Source organism: Sinohyriopsis cumingii, chromosome 11, assembly GCF_028554795.1.
Source record: "Sinohyriopsis cumingii isolate HCF-2022 chromosome 11, ASM2855479v2, whole genome shotgun sequence".
Lineage (NCBI taxonomy): Eukaryota > Metazoa > Mollusca > Bivalvia > Unionida > Unionidae > Sinohyriopsis > Sinohyriopsis cumingii.
In genome coordinates this window covers 742,991-767,049 of record NC_142971.1, presented here as the reverse complement: position 1 = coordinate 767,049, position 24,059 = coordinate 742,991, and the positions used below count along the sequence as shown (strand labels likewise).

The window sequence follows — 24,059 nt, the reverse complement described above, 5'->3', positions numbered from 1 at the left end:
ATAAATGGTCAATAAAAGTATGCTTCTTTTTAGAATTGGTCAAAATATTGTTCAGAGATGATTTAAAAGTTGTCTATATTGTCCAACAAGGTGGATCAGTATCCGTTAGATAAGATTCAAACGTATTCAGATTTGTCAAAGATGTTATATTGGGATAACTTATATAAGGTTCCGACTATCTTAAAGATAGAAGGGTATCAATAATATCATTAATATATATCAATAATATACAATTCTTGTAGATACTATTAGAGAAGATGATGTTAAAAAGTTAACCTTCTTCTGAGCCGCAGCTACTTTGGCATGCAGATAAGCATCGTCAGTATAGGTTTAAACGGGCCAGGATGCTTTCGGTCAAGTTTGATCAAGTTCGGTTAATCGTTGTTTTCAGCAGAATTCGTTTAAAGAGTTTGTATTAAAAACAATTTGTAATGACGGCCATATTGGACGGCAAATCGGCATAATATGCGAAAGTTTGAAAGTACTATAAGCTAGTGTATAAGGCAAATTCGTTACAATTAGCATTCATTCTTTGCAATTTTATCTTGGTCAGTTTTAAGTAAACATTTTATAATTACAAAATGAATGTTGATTAGTGCACGTCTGGAAAGTTAGAGAGACAATTTTACATTAGTCAGACAAAACCTGATGGTTTTTTAATACAGTGCAATTAACGCACTTTTCCTAATTCAATATTTTCCATCCACAGCAATTAGTTCTTGCTACCAATTTTGTCTTAGTCTAAATATTCGAGCATCCTTCGAGAGTGACCATGAACAATTGCCTATTGAATTGAAGCCCTTAGTGATTTTATTGATTTAGTCATTGTTAATTATCCTTCTATATTTATCTTAAGCTAATGAAATTTAGATTGCTTTTACGGAAAGCAAAGAAATACCGGTTCCGATAGTAATGAAGTGAAGTGACCGAATAATAGGATATCCAAAATCATATTTCGGCTCTCTTTCTGGGAGGTACAGAAGTGATAATCTATCGATCAAGGCGCATGTGCCGTTATGTTTCCTTATTGTGCAACTGGCGTGTAAAAGGGAACACCTATCCAATGCGTTAGGTTATAACGGTCGAACTGCTGACACATAGTTAAGTCCTTTGGGACTTAATCGTATGAAGCAGTGTTTTGGAGGAGAAAATTACTAACATGGCGAGTCACATTGAGATAATGCGTCAAACTGGGCAAACCCAATAGATTTAGCTGCGGGCCTTGTTAGTAATAATTTCATAAATGGCGATGTCGCGTACACATCCGCACCTTTGTGAAAATTATCACATATATTACATTTATTACAGATATCCACATACGGCAGAAAAGACAGAACTGAGGCTAAGATAATTTCGGAGCTGTGCGAAATGGTGTGTTGCATTACTTTTCATCAATATTTAAACATACACTTTTGTACAACTGAACGACGCCTAAATTAAAAGTCACGAGAACAATGTTCTAAGGATTTAGAAATAATCAGATATGACAAGATCTCACATTTTTGATATAGAATTTGTTTACTTATTTGAAGGGGCGCCTGCAGAACTATCACGAAGGGGTGGGGGAGTGGGCAAACGTATAGTGGTCAGCTATTAAGTTGTAGGCCAAAACATGTTTAGAGGTGAAATTTGGGGTTGCGGTTGGCTGGGGCAAGTGCCCCTTGCCCCTACATGCTGGTACCCATGCCTCTTTGCATATCAAATTCCTAGCAGCATTGACAAAAATGAGCTGACGAAGTGAAATAGTCTTTGTTTCGCGCGGTAATACTAGAATGAATCAACTATGTTGTCTTTGTTGTTGTTGTTGTCGTAGGTGTAACTACATTTTTTCAGCACAAGATAGGCTATATATGGCAGCCAGTATAAATGTTTGAGGAAGATCCTGGGTAAACACCGGAAAGAACCACCGACACACGAGAAGCTACTTGCAAGCTTTCTCACGTACCCACATTGGACCGAGGTTCAAACCCACGCAGACAGAGGTGAGACGGCAGTGATCCGTAACGGTGAGCGCTTTAGACCACTTGGTCACTCGAGGCTCCCGATCCAGCTATGTAAACTCCAGAAAATACAGTTTCTCCACCTATCCGCCACGTCGTAATCTCTTTCAATGAGATTCTCGTCTGACGCAGAAAGATATACACAAAACGAGAGTTTGCTCAAGATTTGTAAACTTAATTTAGCCGACAGGTTTTGCATATTTCTTTCTTTTTTCTTTCTTTTCTCGTTAATCAGAAAAATCCACAGCATATATTACGTAAATAGATAATTAATATATGCGCATAATCTACAAATGTAGGCATATTTAAAATGTATTTTTGAGGTGGTACAATGTAAATTGTGGCAAATACGGCAAGCGTGTCCCTTTTAAGTACTCAAAGAGCCGCTAATTAATCGGCGACTTTGATACATTTTTGGTAAGCCTGGTTTTGTGCGTTACTGTACAGACCATAGTTTAACTAGACTTACTCGTATTACCGAAAGATCTTCGCCAACCGGTTCAGTAGAGTTTATTGTTACAGACAGTGTCACTCTAATCTTTCGTCTTTATTTACTTCAGCCCGTAAAATTCACTCTATACACCTTAAAATAATTCAACTTTGTTTATAAGCGGCTCATGTTAGCATATATACAGTTTACTCCAGAAGTGGTAGAATGTATTAGTTTAAAACAGGTAATGTGTGCCACTTTTAAATCTTCCGTGAACTAGTGTCACAGTCTGACGATTTTGTAAGAATTTCCGGTAGAAGAAAATCCTTTATTACCTAAAAAAAAATGATGGTTGTCCATACCTACAAAAAGTCATGTTGTATTGGTCTTTCAAATGGCGGAAGATTAAAGTCAAACGTTTCATACTCTGTCTCTGTCTGTCTCTCTCTCTCTCTCTCTCTCACTCTGTATGTCTGTCTGTCTCTCTCTTTCTCTCTCTTTCTCTCTCTCTCCTACTACATATGATAATAAGTTTGCATCACTTGTTAATCTCCAACATTAATCATATCCTTTATATAAAATTTATTTAGTCATTCGGCAGGAGATTCGAAAGTGTTCCTGAGGCTATAATAGGTAGAGGGCGAGTGAAAATTAAAGAAAGTATGCTACCAATGATAACATCCCCACCTTTCAAAGACTGCTTTTTCAGCCTTTTTTTTTTTGATGTTATATGCGACAGTATCAACGTATTAAGGTGCCTTGTCATACATAAAGAAACCTTACTGGACTAAACGCGAAAAAGACATAGGCACAAAGGTTATTTCACGACCTATATAATACACATGATAGTGTTTACATTAATTATTAGTACTAAAAAAACAATGTAATTTATCCTTGCTAGTATTTTAATCTAAAGATTATAGATCAGGGAGGAATAATTGTAATATGCTCTTAGAATGTGAAAGTGAATTGTTAACGTGGCCTCAAGGCATTCTATGATAACAAACACTGTGTGTAATTTTACGTATCCGTGCGAGGCGATCATCGGGTAAGCGGGTAAGAAAACACGCTTTCAACACGTTTCAGTCCATCTTTTATGTATTACATTTTAGATGTACGCAGTGAAAGCAAAACAACGATTCAATGGCTGTAATCCACCTAGCAGGTGTTGAGGGGTTCAGCTGTAAAACTATTTAACAGAAATTCGCTATGTTATGGAAGTACTTTATTCTCTTGGGGTGTTTGCTATGTCGCCATATTAGTTATGAATTTCAGGCAGTAGTCAAACACTTGTATTATTTCGTCCAGTTTTTAAAAGTTGATTGATGTAAATAAACATTAGTCAGAACTGTACGTGCGTCATCATAGTTACTATTCCTCGTGACTTCGAGATATTGAGTGGGCCCGTCGAGCACGATGTAGGAGGAGCCTGAGTGAAGCATCATGTTTACTGATGGATGTATCCTATGAATGTGCTCCAACTAAGAAGGAATTCGACCTTTTACACAGATTTACATTTTTTAATAGATATGCTTTCAGGGTATTGTAAGAATCAAAGCCATTTTAGCATTCATCTTTCTTTAAGTGTGTCTTCGGGGAGTTTACATACATCCATCCATCCATTCATCCATCCATTGTTGTTGTTGTTGTGGGGTTTAACGCCATTTTTCTGCACACGATATGCTATACATAGCGGCCAGTATTATTGGTGGAGGAAGAACCAGGGAAAACCCCGGGAAGAACCACCGACCCACGAAATCCATCCATCCATCGATCCATACACACATACATACATGCATGCATGCATACATACATACATACATACATACATACATACATACATACATACATACATACATACATACATTATAATAGACTAGAGGATGACTGGCGAGGAGATGATAAACTATTAACAGTGTAGGAGACGACAAAACGATGACAGTTTTTCTTCTTCAGATAATGTAATTAAAGCGATGCTATCCCTGGATCATTCTAAAACCAGTTTGCTGACCGTATGTTCGCATGTTTTACCTCTCGCGCTCTAAAGAAAAAAAGAAAGTAAACGAAAGAAGAAAACACGTCTTAATAAAGGTAATTGTCGCATGTTCAAATAAGTGAAAGTGTCTAATTCTACAGAACAAAATCGAGAGAAAAATGAGCAGTATAATCCTTTTCTAGCTGACACGGGAAAATTTATGGATGTAAACAAAATTGTATAGCTTTTAGGTATACGAATTTTTTCCAAGCAAAATAGTCCCCAACAGATACACAAAAGTCAGTTAGAGTAGACAAAAGTTTTTTTTTTCTTCAGAGATCATGAAAATATGTTGGATATTTTAACGCCATTCTAGAGATATGATTGTTATACGAAGCTAATCATTTCAGCCATAAAATAATGTCGCATATTTTGTTGTTTCCGAAGACTGCATTATTTATTTCTTTAAAGAAGCGCTCCTTTCATGATGCATAACTACTTCGCTATTGGGAATTAACAACGAATTGTCATCAAAAATCGGAAAAATTGTGTAGCCAAAAATACAAACAAAACAAACAATGAAAAATGAAGTACATATAAATAAAGAATTAAAATGAAATAAATCAGATAATTTCTTCATGGAGATAACTAAGAAGCCAATAATATAGCATAATATAGACCTCTCCTTCTTATCCGTAACATTTGTTCTTCACGTGTACCTTTGTTGTAAATTGTCTTCGATTGTTTCTCTTATTTTTTCAAATCATCACACTCGTCACATGTCGCTGTGTTGAGGACCTTAAAGTTAATCCATCCTTTTTAATCTTTTCCTGAGCATATTAATGTTATTTGTACTTGCTGTGTGTGTGTGTGTATGTATGTATGTATGTATGTATGTATGTATGTGTGTGTGTGTATGTGTGTGTATATATGTCTGTCTGTCTGTCTGTAGATAGGTAGGTAATGGCAGTACTAATAGTAACATCTAACGGCATATAAGCACAATAGTGGCTATAGGGTTCCAACTACACCTAGAATTAGAACAATGTAAATACTAACAGTTTTCAAAAACCTACGGATTAAAACCCAACCCAAATAAATAACCCCAATAATAATGAAAGCATAACTTACAAGAAGACGGAATATAAAAGATAGAATATGTTAATATTATGTAAAAGGTATAGAAAATGAAAGATAATGGAAACGCATGTAAAATCCGTAAAACATTTGGTCAGAATTCATTAATTTGGCCAGGATGTCTGAGCCTACAGTTTATTAAAGCTTTCGCCACACATTGCTCTTTCTTCGATTCAAAAATGCATCACACTGAATGTGACGCTATTGTATTTTACTGATTCTTTTAACAAAATTAATTTATTTTGGAAAGTTTCAGACCATAAAAGAATAATAGGAAGAAAAACAAGTCGAACAGCAACGACTACGACGACGACGATGATGACGAAAACATTTTTTTTGTAACCATGCTAGGGATTGATTTCGGCCTGTGTGGTCAGAGTGACACTCTTTACATCTGAAAGGCTTTACATTTTTGGCACAAAAATGAGCATGAAGTATTTGCTAATTGGCCATATGATTCAAGTATTTACTATCCTTTATCTGATTGACAGCTCCGTACCAAGAAGATAACGGTAGTTGCTGGATTGGGTGCCTGACAAATCCTGCCACAAAAGGATCTGAGGAACATTTTACCTTTTAACAAGCGCTTCTCTCTTTAAACGAAAATGAATCCAAATAGTCTAAAGTGTCTAAAGCAAACAGCATATACTAAGTTCTGAACATTCCCCGCTAGTTGGCGAGAAAACCAGTTTGACTCAACTGGGTCTTTTACCTCGTATTTGCGGATAAAAATGTCATCGTCTTGCAAATCAAACAGCACGCGCGTCTATCTCATTAAACACATCAAAAGAAAGTAGTTTTACTTTTTAGTGTCAATTTGCATACGGGCTATTTTTGCAATCTTTGTAACCTGGCCTCTTAAAGGTGATTGAACGGTATATTTTACCCAAATCAGAGAGTGGCCCACTCCAATCCTTGTTCCCTAAGTAAAGAATCTGACACTAGCCTACGTATTCTTCTCTAAACACAAGTAAAATAGTTTGCCTATTTCAATGTTTGATCCAGCGAATGAAACATGATTTTTTTGCTAATTGTTCGATAGAGTTCGTGACAAATTGTAAGGATTAGTTGGGACAGGAGATAATCAAATATTGTAGTTTTATGAAATCGATGATTAATGCACCAATGTACTTAGAACTTACACACCTTGGGAAGTTACACCTGTGAGTAATCATATTCCATGAAAAGTGTTAATAATGAGCACTTATCTTCATAAGCTGGGAAACCTTACACCAAATGTACGATGGCCGTTATATAAACTAATTAAGTCAAAGGACTCTCTCTCTCTCTCTCTCTCTCTCTCTCTCTCTCATCGTAACAATGTCCGTTTTCTTGACGACGTATCTGGACCTAAGAATGATGGTAAAAGTTACAACCAATAGAGATGAAGGAGATCACTCTTTGAATCCCCTCTTGTTGGTTCGTCATTTCGATTAGTTTATATTCACACTCATTTCCATACATTCGCCGGTGCGTGAATGGCCGAGCGTTGTGGTCAAGAGGCTAATCATGTGTTCGTAGTGCTCTACTTTGTTCACTACACCCATCTTTCATGTTTAAATCATACGTGTGTCTTATATTTATTTAATCAATATGAATGAAATAGAAGCTCAAAAAGACAACAAGCAACTTATCAGTGAGCAAAGGGGATCGTGAATAGCAGAAAAAGATATAGAACTACATGGAGTAGAAGACACACTGGCACGGAAATGAAGAGTTCAAGCACTCCGTAAAGGCAGAGTTAGTTGCCTGCAGTAAATTTTATCTCCGTTCAAGGGCATGTGTGTGTATTTATATGTGATTTGTCTGTGATATAAATAAAATGTATGTATAGTATGTAAGCTGAATATTTTATATACCACTTAATTTATACGTTTTTATACCGCAAGTCTGGTTACCTTTTAATAAAAAATTTATACATCTCGTGTAAGTCAATAATACACCGTATAAAATACCACAAACACAAACACACACAGACGCACAGAAACACACACACACACACACACATATATATATATATATATATATATATATATATATATATATATATATATATATATATATATATATATATATATATATGTGTGTGTGTGTGTGTGTGTGTGTGTATCTATGTGTATGTTATTTCTACGCAGCTTTTTTATGTCGTGTATAAACGAAAGTAAACTTTAGTTATTAGAAGCACGATTGCATCCTCTGCACCCATCTCCAGATAAGCGCATGCACCAATCTAGTAATCTGTAAGTTTGTAGATGGATTTTAAGGTGTTTATAACTTCGTTTATAAATTGCCGAAAATTGGAATAAGTAGCCTGACACAAGGAATATTAAATTGCAAGAGGGATTCAGTAAAACTTACCGTAACTTAGGTCGCACGATCTGAGACCCGACAACGCATGCCCATTGACCTTGCTGTCTGAACTCTTTTGTTTCGTATAACCATAGAGAAAGGTGTCAAGGTCATCTTGAGAGAAGGTGAAAGTTGGCAGTCGTACTGGTGGTATAAATCTGGGTTGGACCACGACGGGACTGATGCTCTTGGTGTGTACATAATGTAATGTCGGTGTCGCCGGATTAGCTGGGAATGGAAGCAATCCTGGTACTGGATTAGCGAATGAGAAAATCTGTGGAATTGGACATTGGAACCTATCCACATGGAATCTAAAGAAAAAAGTGTATGTCTATATTTAGTATTACACGTGATGAATTTTCCAGTTAATATTGTTTAACGGCAGGCAGCTGACTGTAGTGATTTATTTTAAGACAGTCCACATGTCTTCAAAGCTCTCGAATAATACTTGTACCTACTATCTTTCAAACGTGTTTTTGCAGGGACATGGGAACACAACGACATTATTTTAGGTCATAATAATGACTAATATATTATTGTCTTCACCCCTTGCGAAATGCTACCATTTTGTCAGGTACCTCAAACAGACTATACTCACCAGAAAACAATAGGAGAAAAGACCCAGCAAATAAATCTAACTTTAATATAAGGTTCATTTAAATTTCCCAGTCTTTAAGTCTATCGGGTCAACCTGATTAAGCTTATTTAATTTTATGTTTCTTTTTTCTGTTATCAATCTGTCACAGCCTATCTAAATCTTCGCGTATCTATTTTTCGAGTAGCTAGATGACACATTAAATTGTCCATATTATATATGGAGAGAGAAAGAGAGAGAGAGAGAGAGAGAGAGAGAGAGAGAGAGAGAGAGAGAGAGAGACGGAGGGAGGGAGGGAGGGAGAGTGAAGATAATTTACAATCGAACCGTCTAATACAACTATGGATATGATGAATAGATTTGAAAACCTCCACCCGAACTTCTAAATAACACAAGGAAAGTACAAACACGGTTAATATGATCTTTTGCTGAATACGGTCAGCTTTCTAAACCACATAATCTCAAATATAACGATTTCAAATTTTCTTTTAAAGAACTATACACCAATGAAAACTTTGTGCGCTGCACTTTACTCTAGAATTACACGAAGTAGTACATACATTTAATATTATATTATATTATATTATATTATATATATATATATATATATATATATATATATATATATATATATATATATATATATATATATATATATATATATATATATATATATATATATATATATATATATATATTACATTGCATTACATTACATTACAATATTTAGCTAATTACTTGCAAACCCAATCTAATAGTAAGGTCTGAGAAATAGAATAAGAATAACTCTAAAATAGTGAATACAAATTTGTTTAGTAATTTCGTTTACTGTACATAACAGGAACATTTACATATGGGGGGTCTAGATTTAGGTCGATTATGATCGGTGTTCTCACATTTTAGTATGTTATGATCTATGAGTTCAAAATCAACGATAACAATAGGAATAAATTAAAATGTATGCATGAATGTTGTTGTTGTTGTTGTTGTTGTTGTGGGGTTTAACGCCATTTTTCAGCACACGATAGGCTATATATGGCGGCCAGTATTAATGGTGGAGGAAGAACCCGGGAAAACCCCAGAAAGAACCACCGACCCACGAGAAGCTACTGGCATGCTTTCTCACATACCTACATTGGCTGAATCTGAGACTCGAACCGGCGCAGACAGAGGTGAGATGGCAGTGATCCGTAACGGAGAACGCTTTAGACCACTCGGCCACTCGGGGCCCCCATGCATGAATGTAAGTAATTACGTATATGTGTATGTATTGATAACAAACTGACTGACAAAATCTAAAGTATTATTTTGAAGACGGTTTGTAGAACAGCTTAGAATCATGGTTTGAAGCTAAACATCTAAAAGTGTAATTTTTTCATTAATGTGAAGGTTGAAAAATTTGATATAAAAAATCTTCACGCTACCACCACCACCATCCCCATAATCAACATCAACAGCATCGTCATCGTCATCATCGTCATCGTCGTCAACATCATCATCATCGTCAAGGACACCAAAAAAAAAATGCTTAGTCAAATACTAATATGAAAGTTGAATTACATACATTTAGTTAATGACTTTGGGAGGCCTACATCCATGGGCAAGTATTTCGCTGCTTAAAGTTTCTGATCCACATTTGTACATGAAACTGGAGCATTTCGTCGCAAATATCTTTAACATAGTTATCGTTTTATGGGCTATACATAATATATGTCCAAATTTATCGTAAGCGTTTTATCTATAGATTTACTAATTGTCTTTGTTGATAACAATCGTTCCTTTTCTGTTGTAATATATTTTTAAATATATGAATTAACTAGTGATCTACCTCAAGAATCAAACATTATGTAATGATCTACATATAACAAAAGTCTTCCTTAAAATTTATCTTTATATATTGTAAAATTTATATGTAATAACACATGCTGGTTGTGGTTAAAGCGTTTTCTGTATTGGCGGAAACCCAATTTGCGCCGAAACAAAGACGTCCCAATACATAAAAATATTTTAACCGATTGAATTTTTCAGATTTCAGTTTATTTTTCTGAACCAATCTGCCCAGTGTAACTCTATCAATAGCAGGCCCAAGTCACTATGATGTCACCAGTGTAAAAAAATATCCTATATGAGTAACGCATTATGGAATTCTACAGGAGCAAGCTAAAACGCTACGATTAAGTTGTTACGCTAAAAGATCATACAAAGGGACTTTTAACTGTAAAATGATGTAATTAAGCGCATACAGTTTGAATCTGTCATTAGTTTCATTAGTGGTTAACAAATGTAAAATGAACTTCCCATGAAACATTTAACAATGGTATTCAACATGTGGTTTCCATATAACTATGATGGCTGTCAGAATATTGCCCTGCTGAGACGTAATGCCATAAAAAATTGTCATGAACTTCATTAATTATTATAAAAGATATCTAGACTGTTATCCTGCTAATAGTAATTAGGAAGATGGCGAAAACCTGGACAAGATTTAAATCAAACGTTAAGGATAAATGAGATAATTATTTAAAACTGGTATTACAAATAATAGTCAATAAAAAGTTTTCTTTTTTTGGCTGAATCGAACAGGTTATGTTTATTTATCAACTCAATAACAGTCGTAAAAGAGACACGGCACTAGTTACATCGAAAAATGGGAACCAGCATGGAAATGGATGAACATAAAATGGAGTATATATGGGTTTGGCTGGCCAGGAGTGGATAATAATATACGTTATTTATTTTTTAGGAAAACGAATCTTTTGAGAGCTTATCCAAGTTGTAAATGGAAAAAAAATATTAGAGACATTGTTTTATAGATAGAATTTCAGCCGTTTGACATTCTTGGATTTGAATGGCTAATTACTGAAATTAGCACCGTACGTTTTGGTGCGGAATTGAAACCACATGTTTCATACACATGTAGGTCCAGAAAATGCCTCGGCTCATGTTCTTTTCTCTACACAGAAGCTGACATCCAGGTTTCATCTACACTGATAAATATATGTTTGATCATAAGCACTTACAAATGAAAAGTTGTTGAATTTTTAATATCATGGTGTTTGCATTGGTTGACTATGGGAACTGAATTAGTACCGCGAGTCCTGAACGTCCGTTGATGTATGGCTATGCCAAAGACGTCATTATGTGGCCACAGTCGGTCTATTCCTCATGAGAAAATTGCCAAACGGCACGTACAAAATGCTGAACATTATATAGCAACAGTTTTTAACCTCTGTATGTTAGATATTGTCATGAAATGGTTTCAGAGTAAAGACTGATAATGTGAAAAAGAACTAAACAAAAACTTCCTTTTAATTTACTTTTGTATGGATGAAATTACATTTCATAGTCTGCTTCATTTATTGTTCTTCTTAAATAATACAACGTAGAAATAATTAAAGTTAACATCGGATTTTTGCCCAGATGGGGGTTTATTTCCTAAGTCAAGCAAAGCCAGTCCTACAAAAATCATTGTTGACTTACATTAATTATATATTTCATCTCAACAATACCAGCTTTTTAAATCTTGTATCAAATACAATGTTTTTATAACAGACCCAGTATTTGTTGCCAAGATGCCTAATTTTTTTTTGTAGAGATGATTATATTTAAAACCTATGCAAATATATGTACACGATTATTGAAACTATTTTCAAATAGATTCAACAGTCAAATGTAAATGTTTTCTTATGCTTGTGGATGTCACTATATGTGTGTCTTGAAAATATTATTCACAAAGTTTTTTTTTCTCCGTATGTCATATATTGTATTTATTACGAACAGAAGAAACGAGCATATATATATATATATATATATATATATATATATATATATATATATATATATATATATATATATATATATATATATATATATATATATATATATATATATATATATATATATAATAAGGCAGTGAAATCAGTTTTTGGATATCGTTTGAATGTAAGAGTGTCTTTATATGAATGTATTATACGAGTGGAGATCCTAAAACATTACTTGCAATAACGTTTAAAAAAAAGAAGGAGGAAACTAGGGGAAAATAATTAAAGGAGAGAAACTAATAAACATGGCTGAAATTATTCTCAGATCCCGTTATGTTACTTGCAGTGCATGTGTTTAATACGTTAGTGAAATTACTCTCGCCATGATTTCATCTTGCAAGTTAGTATTTATAGAAAGCATATTTATTTTTAGTAGCTGTATGCAACTGTTTTTTTTTTAAAGTATTAATTATGGGAGTAAAACATGCTACCTTTTTAATACTTTGCATTAAAGTTCTGCAGTATCGTTCATTCGTTCATTGCTTTTGCATGCATGCTCGAAAATATAGGAAATCAAAATTATATTATTTGACAAAATTTGTATTTTTTTTTTAGTTTGGGCACATAATCCCACCGTTAATTGTACGCTTACCATATATACATACATACATATATATATATATATATATATATATATATATATATATATATATATATATATATATATATATATATATATATATATATATATATATATATATATATATATATATATTACATCACAAACAGAATTAATATTCTTTAGTGAGTGCAATGAAACTATAATGCGAAATTTAGCGAGAAATTAAATATAATTAATATAACAATGGAAATATATATATATATATATATATATATATATATATATATATATATATATATATATATATATATATATATATATATATATATATATATATATATATATATATATATATACAATATATACACACACACACAAATTCTCTATATTGTTCAAAAGCAAAATATATTAAGAAGTTTGTGATGACACCTTTTTCTAACTGTATAAATTTATTGAGTTTAAACCCTCATGGTATCATAGTATGATACTTATGAAAGAGAAAATTTAATGAATGTCAAAATATGTGCTACTCTAGCCAGTTGTAGAGTCAGATCGATATAGACCTTTCTTGCGTATTGCAGTTTTTGTTTTTCCACTGTTAACAATCATTTCTTCTTCCTCTTCTTCTTATTGTTGCTGTTGTTGTCGTTATTATTATTATTATTATTATTATTATTATTATTATTATTATCAGTAGTAGTCGTGATAGTATAACGTCTGTATTTGTTGTTTTGTTTAGAATAACAATAACAGTGTAGTTTAACCAGCAAAGGGTTTTACTCTCATGTCACAAATTAAAGAGTTATTTATTTTCAAATTGTATTTGTATGAATTTCCGCAATAAGTTGTTCCTTCGTTTAGACAAATAAGCTCATTTTGGGGCTTTATTGACAGCAATGAAATTGTAATGCGAAATTTAGCAAGAAATTAAATATAATTAAAATAACAATGGCAATATATATAAATATATTCCAGATCTTTAACTCACTCAAAAAATTTTAAGCAATTAATCAGTTAACATTTTTAGCGACTGCAATGAAATTGTAACGTGAAATTTAGTGAGAACTTAAATTTAATTAAAATAACGATGGAAATTGGAAGATGAAGACATGAAATGCACACGAAAGTTAAGAATTGTAATACTTTATATGAAATCAAAGACGAAATCCAATCTTTCTGGCATATAATGACATGCTGCCGAGATCAGAATCCACAATATCGTCAACATTAGAAAGTTGTGCATTTGTAAATATGTTTACAAACTCCGATATAATCAATTTCAAGAGAGAAAACATTTTAAACATATGTCTATCTGTGATATTATTATGCATTATTTTTATATAGCTTTGTTCCTTTAATATCTGTTCCAGTGAATTTACCGTTCATGTTCATAGACAGATAGATAGATAGATAGATAGATAGATAGATAGATAGATAGATAGATAGGCAGGTAGGTAGGTAGGTAGGTAGATAGATAGATAGATAGATAGATAGATAGATAGATAGATAGATAGGCAGGTAGGTAGGTAGGTAGGTAGGTAGGTAGGTAGATAGATAGATAGATAGATAGATAGATAGATAGATAGATAGATAGATAGATAGATAGATAGATAGATAGTGAGCTTTATCGGAAAGCGAAGAAAGCCCCCAAATGAGCTTATTTGTCTAAACGAAGGAACAACTTATTGCGGAAATTCATACAAATACAATTTAAAAATAAATAACTCTTTAATTTATGACATGAGAGTAAAACCCTTTGCTGGTTAAACTACACTGTTATTGTTATTCTAAACAAAACAACAAATACAGACGTTATACTATCACGACTACTACTGACAATAATAATAATAATAATAATAATAATAATAATAATAATAACAATAATAATAATAACATTATTATATTATTATTATTATTATTATTATTATTATTATTATTATTATTATTATTATTATTAAGGAAGAAGAAGAAGAAGAGGAAGAAGAAGAAATGATTGCTAGAGTAGTACATGTTTTGACATTCATTAAATTTTCTCTTTGATAAGTATCATACTATGATACCATGATGGTTTAAACTCAGTAAATTTATACAATTAGAAAAAGGTGTCATGACAACTTCTTAATATATTTTGTTTTTGAACAATATACAGATTATATATATATATATATATATATATATATATATATATATATATATATATATATATATATATATATATATATATATATATATATATATATATATAATATATATATATATATATATATATATATATATATATATATATATATATATAAGAGAGAGAGAGAGAGAGGGAGAGAGAGAGAATGTGTGTCTTTGTGTATAAAGTTTGCTAAATATTATATTACTGTATTCTGACATACGTAGTTCAGTCCATAAATAGTCAGGTATATTATAGGTTATGTAATTTTGCTTTAAAATGGCAATTGCGATTTTCAATAATACACGAGTGTGTTTTATTCACTTGTAATTGGATGGAGTCGGCAAAATTCTGTAGCATTGTATGGATAATTTTGAGCAATGACTCAAAACATATCATATTCCACAGCATATATGAGAAGAAAAGAAGAAAACGTTTAATGGAAATTAAATAAGTACTCATGAGCATATTTTGATTAGACGAAATCAATCATTCAACGAATGTAATCACAATAAAATGGTAAGATACACGTGGAATAATAGGTTGTACTGCTTGGAATATTTTAATGAAAAATAAATAAATAAATAAATAAATAATAATAATAATAATAATAACAACAACAACAACAACAACAAGAACAACAAGAACAGCAAGAACAACAAATAATAATAATAATAATAATAATAATAATAATAATAATAATAATAATAATAATAATAATAAAAATAATAAGAATAATATCACGCTTTATTGTCATTGATTTTGTGCAAACATTCACTGACTATCACCACCTCAGAAAGTAAAATAATTATGCTTCTTCTTTCCTAAGACGCGTTTGTTAATAAGTGAGTTTTAATTCTTACCTTGGCAAATGAGCTGGAAATCTCTCTAAAAAGTACGGGAAGACATTCATTCGTACATGTTCCATTTTTACTCGGTTATGTTTTCATAACTGAAACGCACACTTTTCCGATGTGTTCATTAATGTCGGTCACCTTTCAAGTGGCTACAAAATTGAGTGCCAACTCTGTTTGATTGACAGACAACACAGTCAATACTGCCCCATTAGAGACTTAACTACCGCTTAAAATCGTCCTTCATTCGTTACCGCGTGTGATTATCCTTCTGGCGCATGCGCTAAGTGCTTTTGTTGAATAGGGTTTTGATTTCTACTAATGCACACAATGAAAGTTTTATTTGTTTACTTGTTAATCAAATCATAGAGACTTATTAGCTTCTTATTGAGTGCCGTGCACGATTTTGACAATTTAAAGTGAAGGGCAGATAAAGAACTCACAAATCACAGATTTTTTTAATGGAAAATGTGAAAGAGAAATTAGTTCGATTCTCAGTAGTGAATTTGACACCGTCAAGATACTTCAATTTGTTGGCAAGGAAGTTGACACGTTTTATTCCGTGGAAAAATGTTGATACTTTGACATGGCACAGTGTGAAATTCCATGTGCATGTTTGAAAGGTATCATGTAACAACTGAGAGAAGGGGAGGGGGAGGGACTTGTAGAAACCCGTACGAAAAGAATAACCGCCTTGATTACCCACAATTGGAAACGTTGCAGATAAAATAATTGATATTCTATAAACAAAATCTCCAGAAAATAACCAAAAAATAATGAAATGGATACATTATAGACTTGTAATTTGTTATAATATAAATTGGATGATATTTCCCAATGTTATCACGTTGCGGGTGAATAAAGAAATGTTTGCCAATAAAATACAACGCAACTAGAGACATTCCAGGTATTTACAAGTAATGTGTGGAAGCAAAGAAAGTATGTTTTGAATGTTGCTGGTTTCGACCGCAGACTGTTTTATTGATGATTAATTTCCCACAGGCATGTAAAGGTATACATGAAGCACACACACACACACACACACACACACACACACACACACACACACACACACACACAAACAAACACACACATACACACACAAACATATTATATTAAGGTCAGAACTTTTTAAATTCATGCCTTGCTGAGATTCGAACATGGGTCTGCTGGTCACGGTACACATCAGTTGTTGCGTGTTAGCAATATGATGGTCTCCGCAGCCCGCTTACCAGAATTAGAATGTAAGTATAGTACCAATGAAAACTATTCAGTCGGGTGTATATTTGTAACTTTCTATATTAACCTTTAAATGCATTGATGTTTGTTTGAGGAATCCGAAGTAATGGCGCAATTTGATGAGAGCTAATTACTAGGTCGGCATGCGAATGTGTATGCTTTATAAAAAAATGCGTTTATCTGCGATTGTGTGCCATCTTTTTATCAATGGTCTGCGCTTATTCAAGAGGGTATGGTAGGTGGTGTGTTCAGGGTGGTGTGTTCAGGGTGGTTTGTACAGGTGGTGTGTACAGGGTGGTGTGTTCAGGGTGGTGTGTACAGATGAGAGGAGCGCTTGCTGTAGTGTCCAGGAATAGCCTTCACAATCTGAATGGTGAAGATTTGTTACTTCTATCGATATATTATAAAATGGTCACATACTGTTAAGACTAAATACAATTTGTACATGATCGACTTAACTTGCTTTAAAAAGATTTAAGGGAAAATGATTTCAGACGGTCAAATCGATCTAACTTATTGCCCGAATTACAATTATATAAATAATAATAAAAACCGTATTATAATATATATATATATATATATATATATATATATATATATATATATATATATATATATATATATATATATATATATATATATATATATATATATAGATACATACATACATACATATGTGTGTGTGTTTGTGTGTGTGTGTGTGTGTGTGTGGCTTGAACTATTAACTATATGGATTGAACTATTAACTAATTAAATTAGTAACGGTGATTGCTTTAGTGATTCAGTGAGTGATCTTTGAATTTAAATAAAAAAAAATGATTGAAATGTACTGTAATTTTACGACTACTATCAGAATGAACTTTTTATAGAAATTCTAATACCTGACGCTTTGATTAACCAGCATGTCACGAGACTTAGTGAAATGTATGTATAATCCTATACTACTATATGTATGGTGCCGTTCCAATTGTCCTGAAAAGTATAAAGGCGATTAAACTGACCATTTTTGCAACAACATGGTTTTCGCTAGAAAATTACCTTAAAAAATAGTAAGCTTGTATGACAAATATAGATCAGGGTATTTTTAATTTTGATCTGATATATTTCTAATAGAAGTCTCTCAAAAATGTTGAAAATAATCACATCGACTGCATGAATTAATCTCAAAATCTCTTTATTTGATTCTATTTGCACATAATTTATGCAGAAAAAATGTGGAAAAATGCGTGTCCAACAATATTATTTGTTACTGGAATTTGTGAATCACGCTTTTCCATTACAAATGTTATTATATTCATGGTATTGACAAGCAAATATATTAATAAATAAAAAATCAAATATACTAATAAATAAACAAGAAAATATACAAATAAATACACAAACAAATATAATAATAAATACATTACATTGTTGTAAAGGTTTCAGAGGATGGATCATCTCTCCTTGGTTACCATTTAGAAAACGAAACGCATATACTTATTTAGAAATTCTATCATTTTTTTCTTCCTTTTATTTCTTTGTCTGTAATTTAGTAAAATTTATAAAAGAATGCAAATTTATCACATTTGACGATTCTCATGAAAGAGGGAACAAAATGAAACGACGAAGACTTCAATCTAAGAAATACATGGCCGGTATTTACTGTCTAATCTGAGCTCCTGGAAGAATATAGAGATAATACAGTGTTTAGCTTAAGGTATACGCCTCTTTACTGAGAGTGACAGTATACGTCTGGGGGATATATATATATATATATATATATATATATATATATATATATATATATATATATATATATATATATATATATATATATATATATATATATATATATATATATACACTATTCACCGAAAAATATATTTTGTGGTCACATATTAACAAAATATACTCATCCAAAGTCACAAAGATCAATCGTCAGCAATGTTATTCACAGATTAAGATCATTATTGTCTGTACGTAAATTCTACCATTTCATGTGTGATTTTAAACATTGCATGTATTTCCTAACCCAACAACCCCCCCACACACACACACACACAAATATAAAAATGAATTTAAAAAAATTATTGATAAATGAGAGCTGTAAAGCCCACGAAATATATGGTCGTCACATTCTTGGTGTGTTAAATCAACGTTCGTGTATTAAAACCCCCGAATGTTAGTCTGTTATGGTACTAATGTACTGTATGTACTTCGTCCGGCAGGAAAGGAGATGGCTAGAAATGTAGGATCGGGGAACGGGTGGGTGGGGGCTTTATAGTCGTTTTAATTGTCACATGCTGTTTAATGTTGATTTTACCAGGTTCGCTGACTGGATTGAATAAAATCGATCTATCCATCGATGTCTGTCTGTGATTGTCTGTCCATCTGTCAAACATATTTGACACGGATATAAGTCTGGCAATTTGCTGAATGCTCTGTTTGTTACAACTTTTAAACTAAAATTAAATCCAATTTAAAAATAAAACTTCTATATAAACTGCTACAACAATTTAAAGAATTCCGTTTTGAATGCTGTGAACGACATAATTATGAAAATCATTGAGGTGTTAATTGTCTAATTAATTAGTGAAACCATTATATAAACCATAATATATTTATTCAGCATGAACCATGGGAAGAAACAATATCTTCAATGCATAAATAAAGGTTACTTTTAATTCAGTCCAGTTCATAATATTTTTCCTAAATGTTCCGGTCAAACCGATGTCGAGTCGACTACAGCTGAATTGTGTTTTACTAATATTATTTAAGGGATGTATACAGTGGGGTACCAAGGGTAAATGGCGCCCGGGGCGACGATGATTTTCCCGCAATTTAATTTTTATCAGCTGTTTTGATTCATCAAGACATCTGACGACCGGCGCAACCGCCCCGTCAGCCCCTTTCCCCCGTTCGTACGTTACAGGATACATATATGAAAGCTTTGTTTTCTCATCAAGTGATTATTTGCAACACATGAACAATGTTGTACAATATTTGCACCTTTGTATTTATTATTATTATTATTATTATTATTATTATTATTATTATTATTATTATTATTATTATCATTATTACACGAGTATTCTAATTCCTCATTTACATTCATAAGGGAAATGACGTACCTTACCTTGGATCCATTTCTTCCGATTTAGACTCGCGTCACTTTCGGAATCCAATGACATCGATGTAATAGCACCAAAGGAAGATCCATCTGTGCAGTCAGAAAATCAAACTTGCTTAAACATTGCCATTAGAACATTGTTTATATTGGGACACGTGTCTTTCTGTAAGATTAAATATTATAAATGTATGGGCTTTTGTTAAATTCAATACAGCTAACTACTGAGCTGTAAAATATGAAAACTGGCCGACGCCAAGCAGGGAATAACATCTCGAGTTCTCACTTTAATAAAACAATTATTGTTTATTACTATCATACCTTGTTAGGAATCATTTGGTTGCATTACTATTGACTGCTGGTGACCTGTTTGTTCAATCATAGCTCAGCATAATTGTATGTGTTGGTAAAAAGAAATACTACATCCAAATGAAAGTACGTTTTTTTTTAAAATATCCATCACATACCGGTGTCTAAGAAGAAAGGTCGTTCTTTTATTGTGGTCTCTGTATACTTTTACTGTGACCGCTTCACTGAAGTGGTATTCAATAGTCCCTGCCTGCGATTTTCATTATATAACTAACATGCATGGTCTGTTTCAGTATTCTTATGTGCGGGTATATACAGTTTTGTAGGGCAGACACTTCTCGCGAAAGGTTAATAATGTGTTAACTGCATTGTGGGTAATTTTTGCACAAAGACTGAAGACATTAGAGTTTTTCGCCGCCTTTAAACAGTTATTACACCGTGAGGATGGAAATATGAATGGTGTTACATAACGTGCCCACCTAAGCGCTATTTCGGGACACTGTGTCGAGGACATGAAAGGAGTGTTTTCCATAGGTCGTGACACCATCAGCATCTGCAGCAGCCGTCTGGACAGGGCTTTCTTGATGAGCTGACCCAATGAGATCTTTGGTTATTTACATAATAGAGAAAAAATAAATACTGGTTTTCATTCTTGACGATAAGTAATACATTTTTTAATCACAGACACTAACCGTCATGTCGCAGCCTTTAGTCTCTTGTACCATCATATCCACATCGTTTTCATGGACATTTAAGAGACACTTCAATCACAATCGCCGTTTTTCATAATTATTAGTTATCACCATGATCGTGAGTGCAATGTGGACTTTAACGGCCATCAACGTACTCAGGACAATCGTCGTCACAGTGACAATGTGAATGCTGTCGTTTTTATCGTCATGATTCTTATTATGAGACATAATCAGGAATATCTGAAAGATAAACAAGATCACCATCATAAGACAAGAACAACAAATTACTACTACTTATACTGCTGATACAGCTATTATTATTATTATTATTATTATTATTATTATTATTATTATCATTATTATTATTATTATTATTATTATTATTATCATTAGTATTATTATTATCATTATTATTATTATTATTATTATCATTATCATTATTATTATTATCATTATTATTATTATTATTATTATTATCATTATCATTATTATTATTATCATTATTATTATTATTATTATCATTATCATTATTATTATTATTATTATCATCATTATTATTATTATTATTATCATTATTATTATTATTATTATTATTATTATTATTATCATTAGTATTATTATTATTATCATTATTATTATTATTATTATTATCATCATCATTATTATTATTATTATTAGTATTATAATTCTTCTTCTTATTATTATTATCATTATTATTATTATAGTTATCATTTTTATCATCATCATTATTATTATTATCATTATTATTATTATTATTATCATTATTATTATTATCATCATTATTATTATTATTATTATCATCATCATCATCATCGTTAGTATTATTATTATTATAATTATATTATTATTATTATTATTATTAATATTATTATTATTATTATTATTGCTGTTGTTATAATTTCAAAAGCATTATTGTTTATTTGGGAATTTGTTGTTGTCGCATAATGAAACTCATTTTTACTCACATTTATTGAATCGTATTTTGGAGTTATACAAGCTTAGCTTAAGGTTTATGATTAGTGGCCGTTCTTGGACATGTCTGAAAAATATTGTAGGTATAAAATATGCGAGTACATACCAATAAATCATGCACCAGTTAACCGAATATTTTATTTTTAAAATCAAAATTACGCACACTCGCAAGGTCGCTGATCTTTAAGATATCGAAAAATGTGACTTTGACTTTAATTTCTCCATGTTGTTTTGCCCATTGTGATGGAAAGTTATCAGTTTTCTGTTTAGTGTGCAAGCTAGTCAAACTGCATCGTTCAGGATTACTATTTATGATGCCCTTAAAACAAAGATAGAAAACGGTATTAATTAACTTAAGCAAAGTGTTAGAAACGTCTTCGAAGTTTATCACCTCCAAAGTTATCACAATAGACAACAAAGACGACAAAATACATTGGTGTTAAAATGACAATCCTGACAGTTTCGATATTGAAAATAATTATGTCAGCCGGTGCCGGTTTGGAATGGCGTTCACAACTACCTGAAACTGACTACAGATCTTTCCCTGGTAAATGGAGTCCGGAAACATATTTACCGAAGAGGAAATACTTCTTGCAGTGCTAGTCCACTATGAAAAGAAGCCCCCCCCCCCCCATGTGCCTCACGTTAGCCCCCCCCCACTCCTTGTAAAATATCCGTCTATAATTAGCTTTATCATTTTCAGAAGTCTATTCAATTATTCTTATTAATTTATTTTTAATCATATATTATATTTGATTACAAGATATGTGATGGCAGTATGATATATCCTGAAGTACTGACAACCTTGTCTTCAAAGCCAGTTTTCTGGAGGATGAAGGTGTTTGTCAAGTAGTTTACCTTGGTAGAGGGTGGCTTAGTTCTGGTACTCGAGTGGTGTTGTAATCCATTATATGACACGCGTGGGAGCCTCTGATTTGTTACTGACGCATTTCGATGGTTTGCTACAGTAAAAGCTTCATCTTAGTTGTGTTGCGTGCTTTTGGTGAGATGCATGTCTAATCAGTCGGACAGTCAGACAGTTTGTTTATTAGCTGGTAAAGTCAGTCCTAAATCGATCCCTACACATCGACAGTGATTTTGACGTTCAGTCTAATTAAAAAAAGTTACAAAATAAACAAGTATCTGGACCCATACATTTTCCTACCCCACAAGTATGTACCTTCCATTTATGCATCTTAAGGAAAGCTGAATAAAAATTGGCTTGAATTCTTTACTTTTGACGACCTAAAATATATTAGTTTTTTGTTGTGAATCTCATGTTTCATTCGGTTAACTCGCGTTATAGTGTTGCCTTCATACATTCATCTGTTCAAAATACATTTTGGTACAACATGAAACTAATTTTGTTTCAATATCAATTATTATTAACAACGACAATTCAAACTAATATGATAAATGTTAAATATTCCTAGAGCTGCAACCGAATCTCTTTTCATAATATATTGCGCCAGTTGATTTCTATCTAAAATTAGAGTATGGTTGACACCACGAAATACAGTATTTATATCACAACATTCGCCACATAATGTGCATTGGTAAGTAGAATTACAGAGCCTTATCTCGCGTTGTTAGAATCTGTTGTTTAGCAAATCCAGAATTATAGACAGTTTTCATTATATCAGATCAACCGCAGTACAAAACAAATGCTCTTGTTGCATCAGCTGTATTTTCAACAGTTGTGGCTTATGTGATTGCTCCGCCATACTTAATGCACTGTCACAGTCTGTAGGATTCACGATACTAATTGTCCGGAAAAATGGGAACCAGTCCAGAAACTGGCGAAGATAGAATATGAGTAAATATGGGTTTGGTTGG

The 24,059-nt window shown here is 32.3% G+C and overlaps 1 protein-coding gene across 1 annotated transcript in view; it reads right to left on the bottom strand.

The window, feature by feature from the left end:
* Window positions 1–16,041, bottom strand: part of LOC149787499 (PR domain zinc finger protein 14-like) — a 33,616-nt gene extending 17,575 nt beyond the window's left edge. Inside the window, exons 1-2 of the mRNA XM_089975598.1 lie at window positions 15,894–16,041; window positions 7,901–8,202 (exon numbers count right to left, since the gene is read on the bottom strand). Coding sequence (XP_089831724.1) covers window positions 7,901–8,202; window positions 15,894–15,958 — 367 coding nt within the window. The 5' untranslated portion in view covers window positions 15,959–16,041. The remainder of the gene's footprint in view (window positions 1–7,900; window positions 8,203–15,893) is intronic.
* Window positions 16,042–24,059: the final 8,018 nt, after the last annotated feature.